Source organism: Hemiscyllium ocellatum, chromosome 18, assembly GCF_020745735.1.
Source record: "Hemiscyllium ocellatum isolate sHemOce1 chromosome 18, sHemOce1.pat.X.cur, whole genome shotgun sequence".
In the NCBI taxonomy this organism is placed as follows: domain Eukaryota; kingdom Metazoa; phylum Chordata; class Chondrichthyes; order Orectolobiformes; family Hemiscylliidae; genus Hemiscyllium; species Hemiscyllium ocellatum.
The window spans coordinates 35,748,141-35,773,291 of NC_083418.1; the positions used below are offsets into that span (position 1 = coordinate 35,748,141).

The 25,151-nt window shown below is 40.8% G+C and overlaps 1 protein-coding gene across 1 annotated transcript in view; it reads left to right on the top strand.

Moving 5' to 3' along the window:
- eps8l2 (EPS8 like 2) overlaps window positions 1-25,151 on the top strand; it is a 156,854-nt gene that overhangs the window by 66,027 nt on the left and 65,676 nt on the right. Inside the window, exons 2-3 of the mRNA XM_060838846.1 lie at window positions 10,425-10,488; window positions 12,853-12,899. Of these exons, the coding sequence (XP_060694829.1) occupies window positions 12,857-12,899 (43 nt within the window). The 5' untranslated portion in view covers window positions 10,425-10,488; window positions 12,853-12,856. The remainder of the gene's footprint in view (window positions 1-10,424; window positions 10,489-12,852; window positions 12,900-25,151) is intronic.

The window sequence follows — 25,151 nt, forward strand, 5'->3', positions numbered from 1 at the left end:
TCATCTACAGTTCTTACACATATTTCTCTCTGCCTGGTGTATGTTCATTTTTCGTTTCACAGCACCAAAGTCTACTACCTTTTCCATTGACCTCACTGAAGGCTTGGTCTTTTGGTAGTCATCATATTCATCTGTATTCTTGTAGCTTTGTGTACTGTGGCATTATGTGCTATTATGAGGTTTATATTTGAGAATGTGCAGAGCCCAAAATCAACTGATACATCGGTCTTTTGTTTGCTGAATTGAAATTGCCATGCTGGATTTTTCAATCCTGTGGAAAAATTGTCTTTGGGCTTCACCAATTCTTGCCTTTAAGAGTTTGAAATTGATATCCTAGTTTCAAAGATTTGAATTTAGCTGCTGATATTGATTTTTACGCTTTTTTTCTTTGGAGCTTTTGTCATCGTTCTCACCCATCTCCCAACTATGGGACAAAGTTAATTCTTCCTTGTCATCACACAAAAAGTGTAGTTGACTTTTTCCCCCCTTCACCTATACCAGTTAGCTCCAGCTCAGGATGATTTCTCAGGCCAATAATGTTGCAATGGCATTTGAGAAGTTTAAACAAAAGTGCAGGTTAGTGTGTTGCAGTTTCCTGTGTGTTAATCATTGTGGTTGTAGCCATTTAGTTTTTGTACGATTCACTCTTTTTCTCTCTCTCAAATTAAATTGAGTTGATTTTTCTAATACAGTAGTTATCTCAATGCTTAGGTTTTGCTGATAGATGCCTGTATTACTGGGTTATAACTTGTGTTTGCCTGTAGTTTGAAATAATCAAACTTTCTTTCGGAGGAAAATGCTGCCTTTTCGGTAAATGATGTAGATTGATGCATTGTTACTCAACTGTACAGCAACATTAAGTTATGACAATATAACAACCCAATACTGTTGGAGTATGTCCATTAACACATTATCTTTAATGTTCATTTTTTTTTTAAAAAAAGTATTCATAGGATGAGGGCATCACTGGCTAGGCCGACGTTTACTGCCCATCCATAATTACCCAGAGGGCATTGCTGTGGGTCTGGAGTTACATGTAGGCCAGACCAGGTAAAGATGGCAGTTTCCTTCCCTAAAGGGCATTAGCAAACCTGTTAATTATCTAATCAATTTTAGAATCTTGCAACGGTCAATGTGGCTTCCATATGTACATCCATAAGTGCCATCCTTGCACTTCTAAGTAATTCAAATGAAGAACTTGAGTTATTCCTGGGAGAATTTACAAAGTTAATCGTAAATAGAATGGTTTTCTTTATTATTTCCCTTGCATATCTTAGACTGTGCTGTACTTCAGCTATCTATCATCTAATTCCTAAATGGTGCATCTGTGTATAGTTTTGGCCTCCTTATTTGAAGAGGATGTGAACCATTGGAGGAGGTTCTGTTGGATTGATACCTGAATTAGCAGATTATCCAATGCAGAAAGATTAGCCAGGCTCATTTTGTTTGCACTGGAGTTTGGTTCATAAGATCCTGAGTGGCCCTGACCAGTTGGACCTGGAAAGGATATTTGGTCAGTCAAGAATTAGGGTGCGCAGTTTTAATATTTTGAGGTTGCACTTTGAGGTAAGATGAGCATATTTTGACTTTGCAACTTTCTACCTCAGGAGGTGATTAAGACAATGGTCCTGGTTCAAACATATCCAGAGGAAGGTAGATAGTTTCTGATGAAGAATTGAATCTAATTCGAAACATTAACTCTGTTTCTTCTCCACAGCTGCAACCAAACCTGAGTTTCTCCTGCTGTTTCAGGTTTCCAGCATCTATAGCATTTTGCCTTTAATAGTAGATAGATTCTTGTTTAGCAATGGAATCCAAGGCTACCATGGATTGATAACAATACAGAATTCAGAGCACAGATGTATCAGCCACAATTCATTACATGGAAGAGCAATCTGGAAGGGTTTAATGACAGCCTTCTCAAAAAAACCTAGGATTGCATGAACATCTTCGAGCAACCCAAAGAGTTAAAATACCTGCTGGGGAGTGGCAATTTATTCTGCGTGTAAAAGAGGATCCATTTGTGTTTTACACCGTTATAAAGTAGTGAACAGCAATGAGTCATAAAGTAGTGAACAGCAATGAAAAACAATTGACGTCACTGAGTAGGTGGTGTCGACCAAATGCAGGCAAATGCCATATATTTCTGTCTGTTCTGCACAGAGTGGTATTGCTCTTTATCGAGGAGCCATTTTAGAAAGAGAGCTTGACCACCATCGGTAGGAATGTGCCAATCCATGAGATGATATATGCTTTTCAATTAAACAATCTGTTACAATTCCATGGATCCTAGTGTTATACAATAACAATATTCTAGTAAGTAGAATTGGGTGCTTATCTTTTCAAAAGCTGGTAAGAATTGTTTATTCAAAGAGCAAATGTGAATCAGTGTTCGTAATCTATGTTGACCTTCTGGTGAATGACAAAGTTCTGTGCATTGAGGCCGTTGTAGATGTAAAGCAATTGGATTTTCAGCACCTTTTAATCAAGTTAGTGAAGTAACGGCTTATGTGTTTTTTGCACTTAGTTTCATATTGATTAATAAAATCTATTTGCATTTTTATTCATTCAAGGCAGGGTCTTTGCAAAGTGAAAGCTTTTTATAGAACACAGAACATAGAAAAGTACAGCACAGAACAGGTCCTTTGGTCCATGATGTTGTGCTGAGGTTTAATCCTAATGTAAAATATAATAACTTAACCTATGCACCCCTCAACTCACTGCTATCCATGTGCCTGTCCACCAGTCGCTTAAATGACCCTAATGACGCTGTTTCCTCCACCACCACTGGCATCAGCTGGGTTTTATTGTATCAAAACCGGTCAGTTATAGTTGACAATTCTTAGAGTAAAGGAGGAAAAGTGGCAGTTGGCTTGTGAGATTACTTCTCATAAGTTTTGTACGAGTGATCCAGCAAAGGTCTATTTGAACTGTAAGAACTACAAACCTTTCTGGTGTTTCAAAGGCTAAATCCATTTTCCTGTATTGAACTCGACAATGTGTTGAAAAACTGTTTCAGTCTTGGTGCATTTACCTTTTTTTTTATACTGAATTTGCTGATTTCTGCTATGGTAGCACTGAAAAAATAAAAGCACCTCAACATAGGAAAGACAAAATTAAATTTTCTGCTGTGAATATATTATTGTCTCCAATCTGGAAGTTTAGGCAGGTCTGGGCTTGATTGTCTTAGCCAGTAGGGCTAAAGAAACTGGTGATACATTCCATTTAAGCTTGCAGCTGATGTATAGCATTTTAAAGTGAGATCCTACAGAGCACATACACTTATGGATTGGATGCAACAAATATCCGCATTGGCTGAGGTTAAGAAATGGGGGTAGGTGGGGAGCAGCTGTCATAGACGTAATGTTTTAGCAATATTTCTGTAGTATTTGAAATTTCTCCATAAATTTGAAGATTTGTAAGAAGTCTTTTTTTCTAAAATGTCCCAGTTTTAAAAAAATGGCTATCAAAGGAATGCCACTTTTTTGAGATGACATAAGGAATGTCCATGTATAGATACTGCACCAAACAATGCTACACCTCTGTCAAGTGTTGAACACCACTGCATTCCAACTGGATGGATAGTCTATTGAGTCAACCCTTGCACATACAGTGAAGAGATAGCACTAACATTAAGCAGGGGGAGTGTCCTCACTGCTGTCAGTTCAAAACCAGCATCCTCCAGTCCAAATTCAGCCCATATCCAGTATCTCTCTCTTGTTAACCATGAAGAGCTACTTGCTGTGCTGGGTACTGGCTACTATTTTACTCTGCTCCCACTTCTACCCTCTACCTGTGGTCTCCGATTCACCTAGAAATTCAGGCTCACTAAGCCATGGCCATGCTCAGATGGTGATGTTATTACATTTGAAATGTGGTGAAGGCAACTGCTCATGCACAGGCACCTCATGATTTAAGAGTGCCATTTTGTCAGCCATCTTTACAGTCAGGCAAAATACTCTGTTTTAAATGTAAAATGAGTTAAACTTAGTCTAGAATATGGCCAGGGGAAAATGTTATGTTCCACCATGTCATTTCATTCACTTTTTGTATCTGTGCCTCATCCTCTACAGATTACATTACATTGGCAGCCTAAGACTTTGACCCTGTGGTCAGGTTTTCACTTGTGAAGCATGGTGATTTTCTTTTATTTTTGGGAAGTTCTGTAACCTTTTTAATAATTTATTGCAGAGGTTAATCATGTTTGCGTGTGGGCTGGTGTAGATGTGTTGTTAACTGTAGTTCAATTGGTCACATTCTGTCTACTGAGTCCAAAGGTTACGGTTTCATGTCCCACTCCAGGAATAAGGATGTAATCCAGGTTGACACCCCAGTGCAGCCTACAGCAGTAGCAGAATGACATTGTGAGTGAGAGGTTAAACTGAAACCATAGCTATTCTCTGAAATGGAAATGGGAGGTATGATTTTTTACTATTTGAAAAACATGTTATCAGACCTTTTTCCCTGTAGTTTGGCCACATTTCCTACATTGCAATAATGCATACAGTTTAAATGTGCTTAATTAGTTGTCGAGCACTTTGGGATATCCTGTGATCATGAAAAAACCTCCCAGCCATGATGAGGATAGCAGATTATATGAGTTCACCTGTGCACCATTCGCCCCTCCTATTCCCCCCTCCCTCCCCCCACTACACGCACACACACACACTCTGTCTCTGTCTTTTCTGATTTGGAATGATTTCTCCATTTGGTCACAATGTGTCAGTTGGCCACAACCTTGAAATGCCCTTTTTGACAGTGACCCTACACCATGTGCACGCGCACGCGCGCACACAATGGAGCTGAGCAATAACTGCAGGTCTAGTCATTCCTTAAACAAACTTAAATAAAAAGTTGTGTGTGTAATGTATATTGCACATTGTTTATATGTAAATATTTATTCCATTTTTGTGTAGAAAGATACAAATCGAAACCACATTCTGATGTGCCACCCCCTCCCTCAAAAAAAGGAATGTGTCTACCATGCTTATTTTTTTTTCTCTGTTTATAAAACTTAAAATACATCATTAATCCTGCATGGAGTCAAGGAAGCGCAGTGCATTGGCACGGTTCTTTCACTTCCTTGTCTTTATATGGTGATCAGATGTATGTGATTAAAGTCCGCTCTCTTTACCAGAAGTGATGGTCTACAATGAAAGGAGTCTGGACAAAACTGAAAATATCTTTGAACTGCCTACAGCAGAAAAATAAGATAGTTAGAACTTTCATTTGGAAGAGATGCTTATGGAGTGAAAGAACAAAGTGCATTTTATGATGACAGAATATAATAAAGAGCATGATGTGCCAATAGTTAACTGCGTATGAGAAAGTGATGGGGAGAAGCCATTTACAACAGCTCCCAACCTTGTGATACAGATATGCCCATGGTATTAGGAAGGGTGTTCCAGGATTTTGATTGTGATCAAGGAAGAACACTGATATAGATTCAAGATCACCATTCCCTTAAATATTTCCTGCTACTACCCAGGTCTTCCAAGTGCCTGCAGGATAAGACTCGAGTGGAAGCTTTGCATTGATGTACTGAATAGCGCACACAAGGCTTCCCAGTGGTCTTGTGGCCAGCAGCTTAGAGGGAACATGTGTTAGCATGTTCTGTGGGTTATGGGAGGAGAGATTTGCAGGTGCTGCTGTTCCTAAGGAAGTGCTGTTCTAAACTTCCAGGTGGTAAAAGTTGGCAAATTGTTGCCGAAGGAGTTGATGCATTGCATATTGTAAATGGTACACACTGCTGCCAGTCAGCAGCAGTAGTGGAGGGAGTAAATGCTGAACGTGACAGATTGGGTGCCAACCAAGGGGGCTGCTTTATCCTGGATTGTGTCAAGCTTGTTGAATGTTGTTGGAGCCATACTAATCCAGGCAAGTACATCACATGCCTGATTTGTAAATGATGGACAGGTTTCAGGGATTTAAAAGCTGAGTCAATCACTGTGGAATTTCTCGACTCTAACCTGCTCTTGTGATTGCAGTATTTATATGGCTAATCCAGTTTGGTTTCTGGTCAGTGGTAACATCCATGATATTGGAGGATTGATGGTACCATTGTTGAATATCAAAGGAAGATGGCTAGATTACGTTCTTTGAATTGGCTTTTGCCTGGCCAGTAGTTTGGCACATAATTGTTTGCCACTTAGGAGGCCATGTCTTGCTGAATATCGGCATTAATTGCTTTAGTTTCTGAGGAGTTGCCAAAAGTGCAGAATGTTATCGTGAAGCAGTCTGACCTTACAATTTCAGGAAGGTCACTGAAGCAGCTGTTGGCTAATACTGTTCCCCAGAGGAACACCTGTAGTGATGTCCTCAGTCTGAGATGATTTGTAACCATCAACCTCAACCGTCTTCTGCGTATAGTTCCAACCTTCTGGGTGGAGTGTTTCCAACTGATTTCAACTGACTTCAGATTTCCTTGACTTCCTTGATACAGCCTGGCCATTTTGTGCTGTCTTTTCTGTCACTTTGACTTTTTTATTTGGGTTGGTGGGTAGGTGTATTTTGGATTAAATGTGCAATGCGGTCTGCAGTTGACTAACCCTGGTAGATCTCAAACTGAATATCGGTGACCAGTTTAAAGATGAGAGAGTGATGCTTGATAGTTGGCAACACCTTCTATCATTTGTTGTTGATTTGAGAGTAGCCTGATGGGATAGTAATTGGCTAGATTGGGTCTGTCTAGTTTTTTTTTGTGGGCAGGACATACCTGAGTATCTTTCCATCTTGTTATATTCATGCCAGTGTTGTAACGATCGAAACTGCTTGGATAGGGCTGGATCTAGTCTGCAATACAAAATGTCCCAGCTCCAATGAAGTCAAGGGTTTATTATAATTTCAAATCACCCTGTTCATTGATGTTATTACACACCTCTGGACCAGGTGGGCCTTAGACCTGTGTTTCCTGGCTCAGAAGTAAAGACACTACCACTGCACCACAGGAGCCCTTTGTGAGGGATTTATTTTTCTTATACCCAGAAATGCTATCCCACCCAACTGAATGACCTTTCTCCATCCAAAGCAACCTTGCTTTTCTTTTTCCTTTTTAAAGACCAACCAGCACCAATAAAATGCCTATGTAGCCAATTAAATATTTATATGCTAGTGAACAAAAGTGAAGGGCGGAAAGGGATTAAATCAAAATAGCGTTGGAGAGGATGATAAAGCATTGTCCCCTGTGGGTGTCCACCTCTGTAATAGCATTGATGGGTTCCATGTGCTTCCTTTCCAGCAACACCCCTGACATGAACATAACCATGGAAAACAGACAAGCAGTTAGCAGATACAGCACCCCCTACTCCACAGCCTGCTGCCTACATCTGTTTTTAATCAGCCAGGCCAGATCCAGGATCAGACCCACCAGGAGGTCCTCCAATCTGCTAACACCCCTCCACACCCGAAGAATGGGAGCATGGAGCTGAAAGGCAAACTGAAGCACAGCAAAAGAGTTGTCAAATAGCTATAAACAGGGTAAAAATACCCACACAACCAATATATACATGATCCACAGAATCTACAGGGCTATAACACAAGCAGTTGGGCTGGGAGTCCGTGCACTGCCGCAACCTGTGCCAATAGGGACTGCTGCATGCAACACCCTCCACCCTAGGTCCCTGAGACAGAGAGGGAGGCCTCCTATACGGAGAGAGCCCCGGTCTCCTATATGGAGGGAGCCCTCCATTCAAGATCCCAGCCGTCCGGACAGCAGGCGTAAGAGTCAAGGTGGAGGATGTGCAGCAGCAGCCTGTACAAAAGCTGCCTTTTTGGGAGGTTAGAGTATACACCCACACAAGCTTCGCCCAAGAGGTGGTTGGGTGCAGGCTCCTGAAGGAGGTTCAGTATTTCCTGGTGAGGTATGGCATCAGCCGTGAGCTGCCCTCTTTTGGCAATTCCTGTGGTAATGCCCAGCCCCCACCACCCGGCATGTTCCAGTTTCTGGTCACCCTCGCAGATACAGCCCTCCTTATACACCAGCCACTCGAACCTGTGATGGGAGAGGTCCAGATTCCTGAGCAGTGGCTGTCTGATTATAGCTGCTATTCCTGATGGTGGGAAGGCCTGGTGTGAATCAACTATGTTCTGGACATTGATAGGGTCCTGGGGTCTGTGAACAAGAGTTGTGTGTCATAACCAAGATTGCGCCACCTGGCAGAAGAAACACATTGCCAGGGTGCACCATCTGGGAGGAAGCTTAATTTAAAGGTTTGGCTGCTGACTCTGAAGGTGGCAAGTCCTCACTTGGCTGCACAGGCACACCAGTAACTGCCCTGCCTCCTCAATGGAGACACTCAGAACTTCTGCTGCAGCATCATCTTGTCCCAGATGATATGAACCAACATCCTCTGGATTTTAGTGTCACAGTAGGGAAGAAGGAATATCTGAAAGGATAGATCATCTTAATCAGCGTGTTTAGAGACTTACTTATGCACCTCTGGAATAGGTAGGGCTTGAGTCCGGGCCTCCTACTCCAGAGGTGAGGACACTGCCATTACACCACAAGAGACTTTTACCACGGATTAATAGACTTGCTGTATCTGATGCCTTCAACTGCTTCTTGATATCATATTTAGGCTCAACACCAGCATCTGAGATGCTAGGGACTTCACAAGGAGTCTATGGTAGTTCACCTTTCCATCTGAAGATGGTTGTAATTGCTTCAGCCTTGCCTTTTGCCCTGATCTGCTGGGCTCCCCCTTCACTGGGTTGCTTATGAAACCACCACCTCCAGTTGGTTAATTGTTCACCCCTCTCCACAACTGGTGTCGGTTCTGCAAGCCCCTAACTGATCTGTTAATAGTGGCATCACTTTGCGCTGCCACAAGCTGCTGCTCCTGTTTTTGTGATAGTCCAATGTAGTGGCTCCACTAGGTTGACATCTCCATTTACAGGTTAACCTGGGGCTACTCTTGGTAATCTCTGCCCCACTCATTCAGTGCCCTGGCAATCGAGTAGGGGTTGCGGCACTCCCATGGATTTCGAGTTTCTCATTGGTAAATCTGTTCTGAGTCAATCCCATTTAGACAGTAGTAGCGTCACCCTCAATGTGAAAATGGGACTTCGTTTCCACAAGGACTCCTACCAATACGAACATGAGAAAGATAAGTTTTCCATATGTAAATTTGGTGAGGACAAGGTCAATTCGTTCTTTCCCTCCAGTGTCACTTAACTTCTACTGGCCCAGTCTGGGGGCTAATTCCTTTGGGACTCAGCCAGTTTAGTTAGTGATGTTACTAGGATATTCCTTGTGACAGATATTGAAGTGTCCATCCAGAGTGCACTGTGTGCCTTTGCTACCTTTGAAAATCACTTGGAAGTAGTACCAAAGTGGAGAAGTACAGAGTCACAAGCTGTGGGAGGGAGGTATTAGTCAGCAGGAGGTATCCTTGGGCAAAAGTGAGGACTGCAGATGCTGGAGATTAGAATGGTGCTAGAAAAGCACAGCAGGTCAGGAAGCATCGAAGGAGCAGGAAAATTAACGTTTCGGGCAGGAGCCCTTCATCAGGAATGAGACTGGAAGCCTTGGGGGTGGAGAGATAAATAGGAGGGGATGGGGCTGGGGAGAAAGTAGTTGAGAGTGCAATAAGTGGATGGAGGAAAGGGTAAAGGTGATAGGTTGGACAGGAAGGTGGAGCTGATAGGTGGGAAGGAAGATGGACTGACAGGTGGGACAGATGGTGAGGACAGTGCTGAGCTTGGAGCTGGAACAGGGTAAGGTCGGGGGAGGGGAAATGAGGAAACTGGTGAAGCCCACGTTGATGCCTTGGGGTTGAAGGGTTCCGAGGCAGAAGATGAGGTGGTATCTTGCCCAGGACTGACTTTCCAGTCACACTTTGATAAACCCGGGTGACTTATCGGGGTAGTCAACCACATTGCTGTGGCTCTGGAGTCGTGTAGAGCACACAAAGTAAAGGTAGCAAATTTCCTCCCCTGTAGCAGTAAACCAGGTAGATCTGCAGTGAAAACCTGGCTCAGTAATGATGGCCATTTTAAGATTCAATTATTTAACATCCCCCAGCTTCTTTCATAGAATTTGTACTTGTGTCTCTGCAGTGTTAATTTGGATCGTTGCATTACAAGTGCAATGAAGTTACTATGATGCTATCTTTTCTCCTAATATAAGCAATATCACCTGAGTGCTGGAAATGGAAATATTATGTTGCCATCAAGTGCTCTTTTAATGTTGAAAATGCACAATGTTGGCGGCCAGGAATGGGGGAGTCTTTTACTTGTGGTGCCCTTGTACGGTTAAAGCAGGAAATTATTTAGTATTGATATTTTTGACTAATAAAAATGATCCTTTTATAATTGTGCTGAGCACAAAGTGTGTTCTTTCCAATTTCACTTCTCTCTAATTTTTGGTACTTCCTTTTCGCCTTTCACTTATGAATTTAACTCTTTTTATTTTCTATTCTGCATAGGTTAATGACTTAAAGCATCAGTGTATTATCCTGAGGCCCAGAGCCACTGTTTTGCATAACTAAAGTAAGTAAGTTATTACTTTTTACAATTAAGAAATTTTGATGGTGGCATAATTGTGGGAGACTTGGATAGCAAGGTAGTCAGACTTTAAACAACCAATACTCATCCATTCCTTTACAAGGAGATAGAGGTCAGCTGGGGTCATGAAGTTATTAGTGGGGGCTGTTTCAGAAGCACAGCTTCTCATTAACTTAGATTTTTGTATCAACTTGGGAGGAGGCAGATCCAAGGTGGCACTTCTCCATGCGGAGGGAGGCATGGTATAAAAGTCATATTTGTTTATCGTTAAGAAGTATTTAGAGATTTTAATTAACAAAAGATGGGAGAGTAACTCATTTTCAACATGTTCACTGACCCTTAAGTGATTTTTGATAGCTTCATTTCAACAGTTGATTTGTAGAACAATTTAATGTAGAATGAATAAAAGACTCGTTAAAATTTGTAGAATTTTCAGACCATTTTGCTAACATTTTAGATACATTTGTTTCTGCCAACTGACATCTACCAAATGTTGGCCTGTATAGTTTCAAAGACATTGGTAGCTCAATGGCTTGAATATAATGGTATGGAAACAGGGAGTGCTGTTGAAAGGTTGGTGATAGTGTGAGCATGTGACTGAAGCTAGAGTTGGTATCCTTCCCAAGATCCATAAATAAGCTAACAACATTGGCTCAACCTTTTGCTGCCCATTCAACTTCATTCTTCCTATCTTAATTCTTTTTTTGAATCTCTTACACAGTTTCTTCTGACCTACATCCATGGCTCTTTTCATGCCATACTTGAACATGTTCTAGTTCCATGAACGTATGAGCTGAACTGCCTGATCCCATTTTTATTTGCTAGACTCATAAGGTTTTGATTCAGAAACACTTAGCTGAGCATATTATGACTCTGTCATTAGTGCTGTGTTCATAAATAATGTTATTTCTGGTGTTTTTAATAAAGGCCTTTGCCAAAATATTTTTTGACACCAATGTTTTCCTGCTCTTTAAATACAGAAGTTCAGGCTAAAGTTTTGAGTGTTACGATGGACGTCAGGGACTTCAGATCGTATTTGCTCATGGGTGGCACATCAGCTTGCTAATAACGGAGGACTATTGTTTTACATTATTCTTTATCAGGAGAGTGGAGCTTTTCCATCTGCAATAAATCTGAAACATAGGCCAGTTGCCAGTAACTATTAATGTTATCATCCTTACCCTCCCGCCCCCTGCCATTTCCATTGTTAAATAATTTAAACTCAGTCCAGACAACATTGTAATATTGGGTAATATGCTATCCATTCCTAAATCAAAGGTAATTTATGTCCTTATCATTATATCAAGCGCCTTTTAATTTTTTTATCATCTTGCCCCCTGCCCTGCACCGTCCATCTCCACCCTTCACTGATTACATCCGTTACCTTATGTTTGGAGAAATAGTGTGTGAAGGGTATTGATTATCATGTGACAATGGATACTTGAAATTTCTCTCTGTATCAAATAGTCATTAACCCAAGTAGTTGTAAGAGAAATTTTAGATGAACATATTCATTTATGCTCAACAAAATGTTTTGCCCCTACCCTGTAATGTGAATCGTTATCAGTTCAGCTCCTTTCTGGGTTGAGTTCTGTCTCCTGCCTCTTTGCAGTTGTTGATATTGTTACGCCCAGCATCATTGTCCGTGGTGAATTATGTTTAGGCAACACGAGAAGCTGCTTATGGATAAATACATGGTGATTCTTCAATATACTAGCATCCTCTGAATGCTGTTTTGGGCACATACCCAAACTAAGTGCTGTCTTTACACTAAAAAGCAGATGTCTATTGAAGCACCAGTTTCTGGCACAATAGTTGGGTGTTCTGCCTGCTAAGGATTGAGGAGAATGGTTTACTCTCTGCCTCTAGATTAAATGTAGTCATTCAACCAGCAACAAGGATGCTGCTAGTTGGGTTGGTCTGACAAGAAGTGATTTGAGCAGATAGTCTGACTGCATAGATTGGGGTAGAGTGTACTGTTTTTTGCACAGAGACACAATTACATTTATAAATTATGGGTTTTGGAAAATTACTGTACACGCCAAATGTAAGTGAGATGTTGAGATTCTGAACAAGGAGGTACATACAGTTTCAGCAAGGATTTACAAAATATTGATAATTCCTGCTTCATTTCCCCAGCTCCGGGATACTCATTTAAATTTATAGCACTCTTGCTAAATATCAGCCAACTCCAAAAAGACTGGAGATTGAACTTGGTAGTCTATACTAGATGCTTAATATTGATAAACTCATACAATCCTGAAAAACATATTAATTGTGTACAGTATATTGATCTGAAATGAATATTGGTAGATTATGATGAATATGATTTGTTCTTCTGTTTCACAGCAAGATGTCGGGATCTGAAGGCAAGATGAGTGCAAAGGCTCTTTATGGTGAGTGTCAACACTGATATAGAAACTTGATTTTCTCATTCGGCAAAAAATAAGTTAACCTAAAGGAAGAAACCTGCTGCTATCTGGAGTATATCTTATCATAATTTAAATGTTTGCTTGGTGTTAAGAGGTGAGACTAACCTTTTTTAGAGTTAAACAAATTTATGTTTGAGAGTCAAGTGACTCAGTGATTTGGGAAAATTAGCCTGTAACACCCAGTTGTGATTTCAGATTAGAAATTTTTATCACTTCGATGTGACACTCCTCTGAATTCTATTTAAATTGAGATATTAAACCAATTTGTTTTGAAAAAAATATTCATTCATGTCAATGTTTGAAATAGTGGACAGAGAAAGGATATATAAACATGTTAACTACTCTCTTGTTCATGTCAACATAAGTGGTTATTTCTAGACAATGTGTGTTTTTGTTTTCAACTCTGTGTGATGAGAGTTTACATTCCTTGTAAGACTTCAAATGCAAATAAATCGAGGACACCCTTAGTGAATGTGCAACAAAGCACAGCCTCACACTGAAAGGCGATAAGGATGGTTGACTGGTGTGGGAAATGCCCACATGCTTGTGAACTAAAGGAGTTGACAAGCTATAATACACCTGACCAGTGTCTGTAGCTGCTACTAAATATAAAATGTCAAGAAAATTTCTGCTTTTTTAATCCTATATTTGCAAACAGAATTTCCCACCCTCACCATATTTTTCTCATCAATATTTCTTTCTGCATGTATTTAATTTGGTAATTATATTGAATGTACCTGACTATAACGTGATTGAACTCCGATGCTATTACTTTCTGGCAATCTATTCAAAGATTTCACTGCCCAAGGGAATTATGATCGTTTTTAAATGATGCTGAGATATTCAAAAGATCTTTTTAAAACTTCTGTCAACACTCTAAGTTTAAAATTGCTTGCTAAACAATCCTGATGGACTAGAAAATGCTGGGAACCGAATGCATACATGCATCATCAGAGCTCCGGGGGAGAATTTTAACCAAATAAATAATTTTGGTTTCATCAAGTAGAAGACTATAGAACCAAAGAAAAATTTAACAGCCTAAAAGAGGCCATTTGTTCCATCATGTCTGTGCCAGCTGAATAAATGAGCTGTGCATTCTAATCCAGCTCCTGGATCATAACTGTGCATGTTAGAGTCGTTATGAAAGCTTCAAGTCAGATAACTGACCCAACCCAGCTCACTTTAGGCTCTGAGGTAGGGAAATAGGTGGGAAGCTAGTTCACGCCAAGGAAGAAGGTTGGTACTTAAGAATGTACCTGTTGTCAGTCAATTTTCCTGAGATTTCAGCTTAAAAGTTGTCAGAGACAGGATGTGAGGTTTATATCAATCCTACCAGGATCCAATACATCTTTCTGAAGATCCCCAATCCTAGGGAAGTTCCTGCCTTCCCTATGTGATCTTCAATTCTTTTAACTCCCAATTCTCCAACCTCTTGATCCCTTGCATTCTCCCAGGACTTACAGAATGGCAACACTGATCGCCCCCATTCTTTGAGAGAGAGATACATCTACACCAAACCTACACCACCCCTCAAACTCCATTCCTATTCATTGTCTCCCTCTCCCCAATTCCAATCATCACCCACCTCATGAATGATGACTCCTCCACTTAATCATCCTTTTGATCCAAACCGTCCTTCACTGTCAAGTGAGTACTGGTTCCAGTGGCTTTCGTGAACTTGTTTCCCCTGTCCAACCAGAGCCAGCCTGTCAATCAGATTAACTGACTCCCCTCACAGAAGTCAATGATGCAATGCATGTAATGATCTTCAGTGGATAAGGTACAACATGACACTGCAGTCCAGATGTCCGAAATTAATTTCCTGGCCTGTGCTGATCTTTGCAAGGATAGCAGTGGAGTGCTATGGTTACTCTGTGTTCTGTAGGCTCAGGAGAGGAAGACAATTGACCGGTGTTGCTGCTCTGTGCCAACTCCCTGTCACTGCAGTTGGCAGATTGCTCATTTGCAGCTATCATTTCAAGCTCCTGCAATGTCCCTAAAATTTGATGCTTTACCAATAATGAATATCTAACGTTTACATGGGCTCCTTGGGCCATTGCATCTGTGCAAGCCACTGAGTAACTATCTCATCCAACCCACTTCCCAATACATGACTTTATATGTTTTGTCTTTTCAAGTAGTGACTTTAGTCTTGCACTGGTTCCCACCTCTACACCCATCTAGACATTGAACTCCAGATTCCCATAACCCTCTGGGCGAGAGTAATTTCCTTAAATTGCTTCTAAAGCACCTCCCCCTTAAGTTTATGCACCCTAGTTATTGGTCCCTGCAGTAGGTGGTTCCCTGCTAACTACCTATCTTTGACCCCCTCAATTTTGTGGACATCAATCAGGTCCACCCTCTGTCTTGTCTGCCTAAGGAAAATAAGACCAACCTATTTTAGATCAATCTTTAAATAAATCACTCCAGTCCAGCCAATATCCTGGTGAATCTCCTCCTGAGTTTTCTTCAGTGCAAGTACATCCTATAACTGGGAAGGAGAACTGCACACTGTACTCTAGCTGTGACCTAACCAGCATCTTGTAAAGCTCCATCATAACTTCCCTGCTGTTGTATTCAATGCCTCAACTAATATATGCAAATGTCCCTTTTAATCTCCCCTTAATCATCCCATTTAGTGGTGGTCTAGCCTTCAAGGAATAACTATAGGCAGAGCAAAGGTAGGTCTAAGGAGAATCAGAAATATTCATCTTTACCTGCTATCTATTTTTACCTCCTGCCATCACTAGCCCTGCCCCCGAACGCCCACCAGATTCTTCCTGTTGGCTGACAATCTCCTTCAGTTTCATATCTGGAGTCAGAATTGCCTGCAGTGGATCGCCTGAAGTGTGGGCTGTTTTATTGCCCAGCAACAAGTCATCTTTGGAAACTGCAAATATCATTTCCATTCTTTAAAAGTCAGTTTGTATTTATTATTTATGATGCAATTCTGAGAAAGGCAGCTATCTTCTTTCTTGTGTGCCTGTACACTTCAAAGGAGGTCAGATTGCATTTCTCTTGTTTTATTCTTTTACCTGCAGAGCCATTTTTTTTATTTTTAAATTGCGTTTACTCAAACAGCATTGTTTGAAGTTTGTCCCTCAATTGTATGTTTAGAATAAGGAAACTGCAGTCTGTCAGGTTCTGTTAACTTTTGTTTATACAGAGAGAATGTTGGATAGCTATTTGTTTTATGTATCGAGGCAGGTTAACAAAAATATTCCGCTGAACCATGCTGTTTACTGTTCGTTTATTTGTTTTATGTAAATAAACCACTTGTTGGATCAAAGCCTGAGGCTATGTCTAGCTGTCTCTACTGGTTTGCTCTCAAATAGAGGAGAAAATCACATGGTGTCACATGCTTTATACCATCTATTGGATGTATTATGAGTTCTGTGTTAATATACATGGATCCCATTATCATTTACCTAAATACTAAACTTGGAAAAGTACATTCTGGTTTGTACACGAGACAGTGTTGACCTCTGATCAAATACAAATTGTGACATTGCATGTCAACTCTAAAAGTGTTTACAAAATCTGAAATAGTCTTGTATGAACCTCGAGGATCATGTATCTATTGGTCACAATGTGCTACTTCCTGAAGTGGGTAGAGCTGGTTGCAAGTTCTGTGGTGAAGTATTTGTAAGCCTACTCAATTGAACAGAGGCTGCATCCACCTGACCCAAAAACAGTAAAAAGATTAGCCTAATCTCCCATTTTGGCATCCTATCACAATTCAAAGAGGATTGATGAGGTCAGAGCGGTGAACGTAATCTATATACACTTCAGGCAGAAGTGGGTACTGCAGATGCTGGAGATTAGAGTCAAGATTAGAGTGGTGCTGGAAAAGCACAGCAGGTCAGGCAGTATCCAAGGAGCAGGAAAATCGACGTTTCGGGCAAAAGCCCTTCCTCAGGAATCCTCATGGAATACAAGGAGAACTCTCCATTTGCATACACAACTGGCTCAAAGGTAAAAGACAGAGGGTGGTGGAGGAGGGTTGTTTTTCAGACTGGAGGCCTGTGACCAGTGGAATGCCACAAGGATTGGTGCTGTGTCCTCTACTTTTGGTCATTTACATAAATGATTTGGATGCAAGCATAAGAGATAGTTAGTAAGTTTACAGATGACACCAAAATTGGAGGTGTAGTGGACATTGAAGAAGGTTACCTCAGCTTGATCAGAATGGTCAGTGGGCTGAGAAGTGGCAGATGGAGTTTAATTCAGATAAATGTGAGGTGCTGCATTTTAGGAAGGCAAATATTAGCAGGACGTATACACTTAATGGTAAGGTTCGAGGAAATGTTGCTGAACGAAGAGACCTTGGAGTGCAAGTTCATAGATCCCTGAAAGTGGAGTCGCAGGAAGATAGGATAGTGAAGAAGGCCTTAGGTATGCTTGCTTTCATTGGTAAGAGTATTGAGTACAGGAGTTAGGAGGTCATGTTGCAGCTGTAGAGGTCATTGGTTAGGCCATTGTTGGAATATTGCATGGAATTCTGGTCTCCTTCCAATCGGAAAGATATTGAGAGACTTGAAAGGGTTCAGAAAAGATTTACAAGGATGTTGCCAGGGTTGGAGGATTTGAGCTATAGGGAGAGGCTGAACAGGCTGGGGCTGTTTTCCCTGCAGCGTTGGAGGCTGAGGGGTGACCTTAGAGAGGTTTACAAAATTATGAGGGGCATGGATAGGATAAATAGACAAAAGTCTTTTCCCTGGGGTCGGGGAGTCCAGAACTAGAGGGCATGGTTTTAGGGTGAGAGGGAAAAGATATAAAAGAGACCTAAGGGGCAACTTTTTTCACACAGAGGGTGGTACGTGTATGGAATGAGCTGCCAGAGGATGTGATGGAGGCTGGTACAATTGCAACATTTTAAAGGCATTTGGATGGTTATGTGAATAGGAAGGGTTTGGAGGGATTATGGGCCTGGGTGCTGGCAGGTGGGACTAGATTGGGTTAGGATATCTGGTCAGCATGGTCAGGTTGGACCGAAGGGTCTGTTTTCATGCTTTATATCTCTTTCACTCTATTGCTGATAGTAACCCTACTGCGCCACCATGTTTTCTTGAGCCATCGCTTTGTAGGATCAGATGAGATATTACACAAGAGAAGTAATGGCTGTCTCTTTTTAAAAAAAAACTGTTAAGTGCTACTAAAACACTTGCATAAAATGAGATTCATGATTTATACAAAAATGATGTTGCTGCCTATTTCTTATTTCAATGTTCCCTTCCAACCGTGGGAATTAAAGTGTAACTGAACTCTACAAATTACATGAGTCATTATCTAAACCATGATACCCTGTTTTATTTGTTTCTTCAATAGATCAGGCAACTACATTTTAATTTCCATGTGCATTTGTAAGAATGTTTAATTATCCTCTACCTATGAACCACAGTCCAAAGGAAAAAAAGTTATTTTGAGATATCTAACAGGTGCTTGTCTCATTTTATGAGCTGTTTTATTTCTCCACTTGTTCTATTTACATTGAAATTGCATCTGCAATGTCATCCCAAAACTGTATGGAAATCATGTTATGTGGTGCATTGTAGAGAAATTTATGTCTGATCTGCCAGAATCAGAAACCAGACTGGATTGAAATTGTTCTAGCAATACAGTAACAATTGGATTAATCACTATTTTCTAAACCTACTATTTAAATAGTGCCAATTGCCTTTTCTCTTTACAAAAAGGACCAAAGAATTTGATCCACCTTTTTCATTTAGCTTAACTTTAAAGCTACAATCTCAAGACAGAATAATCTTAGTAACCTAAAAAATTCCGAAACAAGAATAATATATTCTATTTCAAGTAGTACCATAGGATACCTATCCTCAGCCCCATACTGTTCTTCCAGTTTTGTTTATTTGCTCCATGGGGCTTGACCTCAATGACTAAATGAAACACCGTTGTGGATGCTTAAGTATTTATAAGTTGGTGCTTTGTGTGGCAACAGTATATAATTTTCAATGTACTCCTGTAGAGGTGTACTTGAGTACATGTGACAATAAAATCAAAGCAATGCAGGGAATCAGAAACATAAACAAAAATTGCTAGAAAAAAATAGCAGGTCTGGCAGCATCTGTGAAGAGAAAGCAGAATTAACATTTCAGGTCCAGCGACTCTTCCTCACAACAGTGCACCTGGTGCAGTCAGCAGAGAGGAGTAACAAGCTTACCTACTTTGATCTCCCTTTATTACCTGCCTGTCTCTGTTCCAGGGGGAAACAGCTCACAATAGGGCTGAATGGAGGTGGACTGCACAATATTTGGTTCCTCACCCTTTGGAGGAAAGTGGCCATTGCCAGACAGTGGCTGGCTGACCAGGTCCAAGCTCTTTGACTGGCATCAGAGGCTGCCCTTGACTTGCAATACCAGGTTCCCCTGAGTAAAGGATTTCTCTCTGACCTAATTGAGGGCTGCTGGCAATAACTTCCTTGCAATTTCTTTTTTGTTAGTGTGTAGATATCTTAAGTTCTGGGTTCAACATTGGCTTCTGAAACCATAGGTCAAAATGTCAGCACTCAAATTGTTATATGCAGAAATTTGATGCTATATAGCTTAGAGAGAACATTGCTGACAACCATGACAAGCTTTCTTTGTCTGCACTAAACAACATGACAATGCAACAATGTGTGACCCTGGTATCTCTGACCAAGGGACAAGGTGCAAAAAGACAAGGCAGGGATGCTGTGAGCATCCAGGGAGGTTCCAAGTGAATCAATGTAGGCAAATGGGCCAGAGATTCAGCCTGTTCAAGTGTATGAGCTGGGTGCATATGAGTACCACGTGTCCTTGCTGCAGCATTACAATGAGATTTGCTGTTTCAGTTGAGATGCAGCATTGAAATGCAAAAGCATATTGTAAATGGATCAAGGGTGTTCCATGAAGGTTCCTAAAGGCTGGCAAATGTCAGGTGCTAATGTCTGAAAACAGGATGTAAGTGGGTGTGGCCCATAGTATGTGCCTCGATTTTGGTGCCGGGTATCCAACATGGACATCCTCCAGAGACAGCACTGAGATGAAGTTGCCAGGTACCAACGCTGACTTCCATGTTGAGCACCTTTGGTGTCTAGTTTGATTGGCAAAAATGATGGATGGAAATCTGCATATTAATGGTGTAGATGCACACTTAATAGTTATTAAAAAGTGTGAATCCCCTCTGAAGACACAACTCACCATTACTCAGTGAGAAACTCACAGTGCTGCCTGGGATTTGCTTAAAAGGTGCAGCTAATTGCTCCTGATATCAAGATGGTCTGTGCTGGACCTCTCCCATGATTCTGCCACATTTCCCATCAAAACCCACATTGTTCATGCTCCCATAAGATTCCAGCCCCAAGTCCAAAGTTCTACAAAAGGTCATGATCTCTGATTTATTTAGGATAACTGGTCAGCATGGATGAATTGGACCGAAGAGTCTGCTTCCATGCTGTGTATCTCTGACTCTATAAACAGTTTTGTTGTAAACAATTCATACTTGGGGAATGGAAAGATGTTGGGATGAAGGTTAGTGCATTTCTGTTGCCATAGGAAAGGGAGCAGAGGATTCTTTTTTGAGATAAGGTTACAGGCTTCCCTACAAATCATTGGTTGTCATATGTGTGTGTTGTCAAAACTGAAAATGTTGCTTAATTTTGTGAGCTGGCCGAAGGTCAGCAGCCACAAATTAAAGGATGATAGTCTGTTGTCAAAGAAATGCGTCTCAAAATTCTGGGAGATTTTTCTAACACAGACCTGACAGTTCTTCTATGGTGCCACTGGACCTGACCCAACCTCTGATTTACCAGTCCACCACTCTCTGCTGCCAAACCTGGCTGACCATAGTTTAATCAGAGCTCCCCCAGACCTGCATACTCCGCATCCGCTTCCACTCCACATCCCCATCGACACAATTTTCTCCTGTCTGACCTGACCCACTTTAAGTATTGTTTCACTTTCCTGGTTTCCTTGTTACCTTGAATCCTGATATCTGGCCAACCTAGTTGCTTGGCACCTTACCTTCTAGGAGAAAGTGAGGTCTGCAGATGCTGGAGATCAGAGCTGAAAATGTGTTGCTGGAAAAGCGCAGCAGGTCAGGCAGCATCCAAGGAACAGGAAATTTGACGTTTCGGGCATAAGCCCTTCATCAGGAATGAGGGCTTACCTTACCTTCTACCCTCAGCACAGTACCCCAGTCTGTCTCGCACTCAACCCAGCTGACACCTTGTCCTCCTGTACTCTAATACACACTGTCCATAGGTTTTTTACAGCATGTCACTGCTGTCTAGGGGGGGTGGTGTTGATTTGCTCGGATCCTTTGTTAATAACACACAACTGTCAGAATAGAAGTATGGCTCCCCATCTCTGATGGAGACCCTGATCAGAATCTCCTGCCAGAAATGAGGAGCTCCCTTCTTTCATAGGCAAATTTTTAAAAAAGACTAGGGTGGCAATCTGCATGAGGAAATTCAATTCATTCTGTATAATCAATGCTTTTATTCATTTGGTAGAGTAAAAGTTTGTAAAAATGAAAATGTGATCTTCTTTCAACTATTAACTGCAAGTTTATTTTTTTTCTTTTTATAAGCTATTGATCCTAATTCATTTTTCATTTTAAAAAACAGTAAATTATAAAGAGTTCCTAATATGTGTATCCTTACCAAGGCCTTCCTCTTAACAAATGCCATCAACCTGGTTTATACAAACTCAACAAGTACCCATGGTTAAACTAAGAGCAAGTTGACTTCTGCATTTGTCGATTAAAACAATAATGGTTACCCTTAATAAAGTGTCCCATTGCCTGTAAAGCACTTGAGAGAATCCTTTGCTTTTGAAGTGCTAATCCTTTTTCTCTTTCATGGGTACTCCAAAGAGAAACTCCAATGCTGTAACAGAAGTGTGGAAAAAGCATGTGTTTTTTGTACAAGATGGTGAAGCAAGAAATATCTTTTAACCATCCAAACTGAAAGTACTGAAACATAATCCACATTGGATTTATGCAGCAGTATAAATGATCATGTACGTGCAGTACTGTTTAAGTTGTGTGATTGACTTATCAAAGTTAGCTAGCTGAGTCATAAATCTTACACACCCAAACATTCCTGCCTTTTGGGCCATGTTGGATTTGCTTTTATTTGCCAAATCAGTGAATAATTACAACCCAATATTGACACACTTTCAATACAATGCTGCAGTATTGTAATATCATAACCTATGAGAACTGTAACTTACAGGAAGATAGCGTCTGTATAATAGGGGAAGCAATGGTCTGGTAGTGCTATTAATGCTAGACAGTTCATTTAGAAACTCGGCTAATGTTTTTGGGACCTAGGTTAAAATCTTGCCACAGACCGTGGAACTTAAATTCCGTTTTTTTCAAAGAAAAATCAGGAATTAAGTATCCACTGATGGCCATGAAACCATTGTTGATTGCCAGAAAATTCTGGCTCATGAATGTTTCTCAGGGAAAGGAATTCTGCCATCCTTACCTGGTCTGGCCTGTATCTGACTCAAGTCTATAGCGACGTGGTTAACTCTCAACTACCCTCTGAAATGGTCTAGCAAGCCACTCAGTTCAGAGGCAGTTAGGGATGATCAATAAATGCTGGACGGCCCGTGAGACCCACATCCCACAATTGAATAAGAAAAAGGAAACCTTGAGCATTTTTAATGCTGGCTGGGAAGTGAATGGTAAGCCTGCTACAATGGGTTAGAATATCTTTTTGTTTCTGAGACCCTAGTTTGAAGAGTTAATGTTCTTTCCTTACTGATAACAGCAGCAATCCTAAAGACCTTTCGAAATAAGATTCCATTTTCCAACAGGCAGTGTAAGCTAAACAAGTGACTTGCATTGTTAAATTATTTGCAATGCCCTACTTTGCAGTATAATATTTTGCGGTGGAAAACCTGTGAAGGACAACAGGAGTGTTGTCGTGAATGAAGGCTTTTTGGAAGTGCTCTTTGGTTTGCTTTTCTAAGTATGTTTTGGGAGTTATTCCCCATTTGACAAATGCTATACCTGACAAAGGATAGCTTGATGACTTTGAAGCGTTAAAGTTCTCCATATTACAACAATCATGTCTTGATCAGCGCAAGCGATAGGTGGTACAATGGAAAGTTGAAGAGACTTGAGGAAGGAATTTTAGAGCATGAAAGCACAGCATTAAGAAAATGCTGTCTGTTTAACAGGAGCAATTAAGTAGCATGAATGTTTAGAAAATCTATTGCCTTTCTAAAATTATTGATTCTCACTGTCTGGCTCATTGCTAATTACCAAGGGAACTCCTGCTCCAAAGGGAGTTAGTTTGTGATCCCTGTGAGCCTTGTAGGGGTTATCAAATGTCAACCATTTATTTCTGTTAGATGCCATTCGTTACAATGTAAATGCATACACACTTCAAACTAAATGTTTAAATACGTACTATTTGAAATTCCTCTTCCTGCTGGATTGATGTTTCCACATGTTAATTTGGCGATATCACCTGTTCCTTAATATCGTGACTGTACAAGTGCAATAACAGATTTACTTATCAAGTTATCAGGCAAGGTCACCGCTCATTACTATGGATCATGTAGACTGGCATGATCCTCTAAAAATTTAAGGGAGATAAATAGATAACGTTAAAATGCAATGTAATCTTAAGTACTGTTTGCCACTTAATTTCCTACCTTTGAAATGGTGATCTATTGAGTTCTAGATGGCTTAAAGCAATGTGCAGATTATTCCTCGAGCTCAAGGACTGTTGTGAATGTAGAAAAAGCAATTATGGGTTTGAAATTGCAAAGGAGACATTTAAAACTTAAAATCAATAATTCGGTATCTCTTGGTTTTTCTTTGGTGTGAATCAAAACTGATTTATTTAAGTTGGTGATTGACCATGTGGTGATGATATGATGGCTTTACGATATGTATTTTGCCCTTTTGTTTTGGAAGAGAAGTTTTAAGATCGAGGTGAGGAGCTGTCTGTTTGAATCGAATGAAGTACACAGCTTGTGAGGCAAGTTGGCATAATAGAAACAGCCTAATGTGTGGGGTCAAGCTTCCACAGAATCAGGACTTTTTAAATTTTAGTTTCTCAGTAGCAGTTGCTCAGGTCTTGAAGTTGAGTTTGGAAGCTTCAGCACATCTCTCACTGCTACTCGCTCTGAGTTTTCCATTGATGCTTTTCGTCGTGGCTTGGAGAATTTCATGTGAAACAATCTAGTTTACTCAATTTGCCTTTAGGATGTGTTTATGGGATGTTGCTATATTGGAACAGTTACTGTTTAGTAGTTTTCCAATAGAGGTTAAGTTATTCCAATTTCTTCTTTTAGTTGTATTTTAACTATAGTGCATGCAATACAGTGTGTTTTACTTCAAATCTGATAGTCTGACCAATTGAATTACATCCAGAACACAACGCTTACCACTTGCCTTTAAAGTAAGAAAAAGTTAGGTTCTAGACTATCTTCTTAATATATTTTGAGGGGGCTTGGTCTGGTCCATAACAATGCTGAAAATGTGTTGCTAGAAAAGCACTGCAGGTCAGGCAGCATCCAAGGAACAGGAAATTCTACATTTCGGGCATAAGCCCTTCATCAGGTACCTTCTCCCCAGCCACCCCCTACCCCCCTTCCCAATTATCTCTCCAGCCTGGAGGCTCCCTGTCTCCATTCTGATGAAGGAGTTTTGCCTGAAATGTTGATTTTCCTGCTTCTCGGATGCTGCCTGACCTGCTGTGCTTTTCCAGCACCACTCTCATCTAAAGTCTGATTTTTGTCAGCCGATGAACGCACGCGTAAGATAGGATAGATGTTCAATCCACTAATTTCCTTTCACCCCAAAGTCAATTCTTTGACATGAGTCTTAAAGCAGCAGCCCACCTGCCATATTTCAATAAATTATTAAGTCTGAATTGAGTTTACTACCAAGTTGTTTGACCCCAATCATAAATGCCAAATTATATGATTTGGCTTGGGGAGATGAGTGCAAGGAGGCAGCCTGTTTTATCAGGGTTATGCCCAAAAGTTAGTAAACCTTTCCTTCTTGCCCACCTACTCTCCAAAACACGCCCCCTTAGCCCTCCCTCTAAGATGGCTAAATCCTCCCCACCTCCTTACTCTGACTTGTTTCACTGAGAATTCAATGGGCCGCCTTCATTCTCTTCCTGCCGCCAAGCTGGCACCAAGGATTCATCTGTGGATGCTGGAGGTGCCAATCAATCAGATTAGCTGGCAGTTCCAGAGGTGGAGC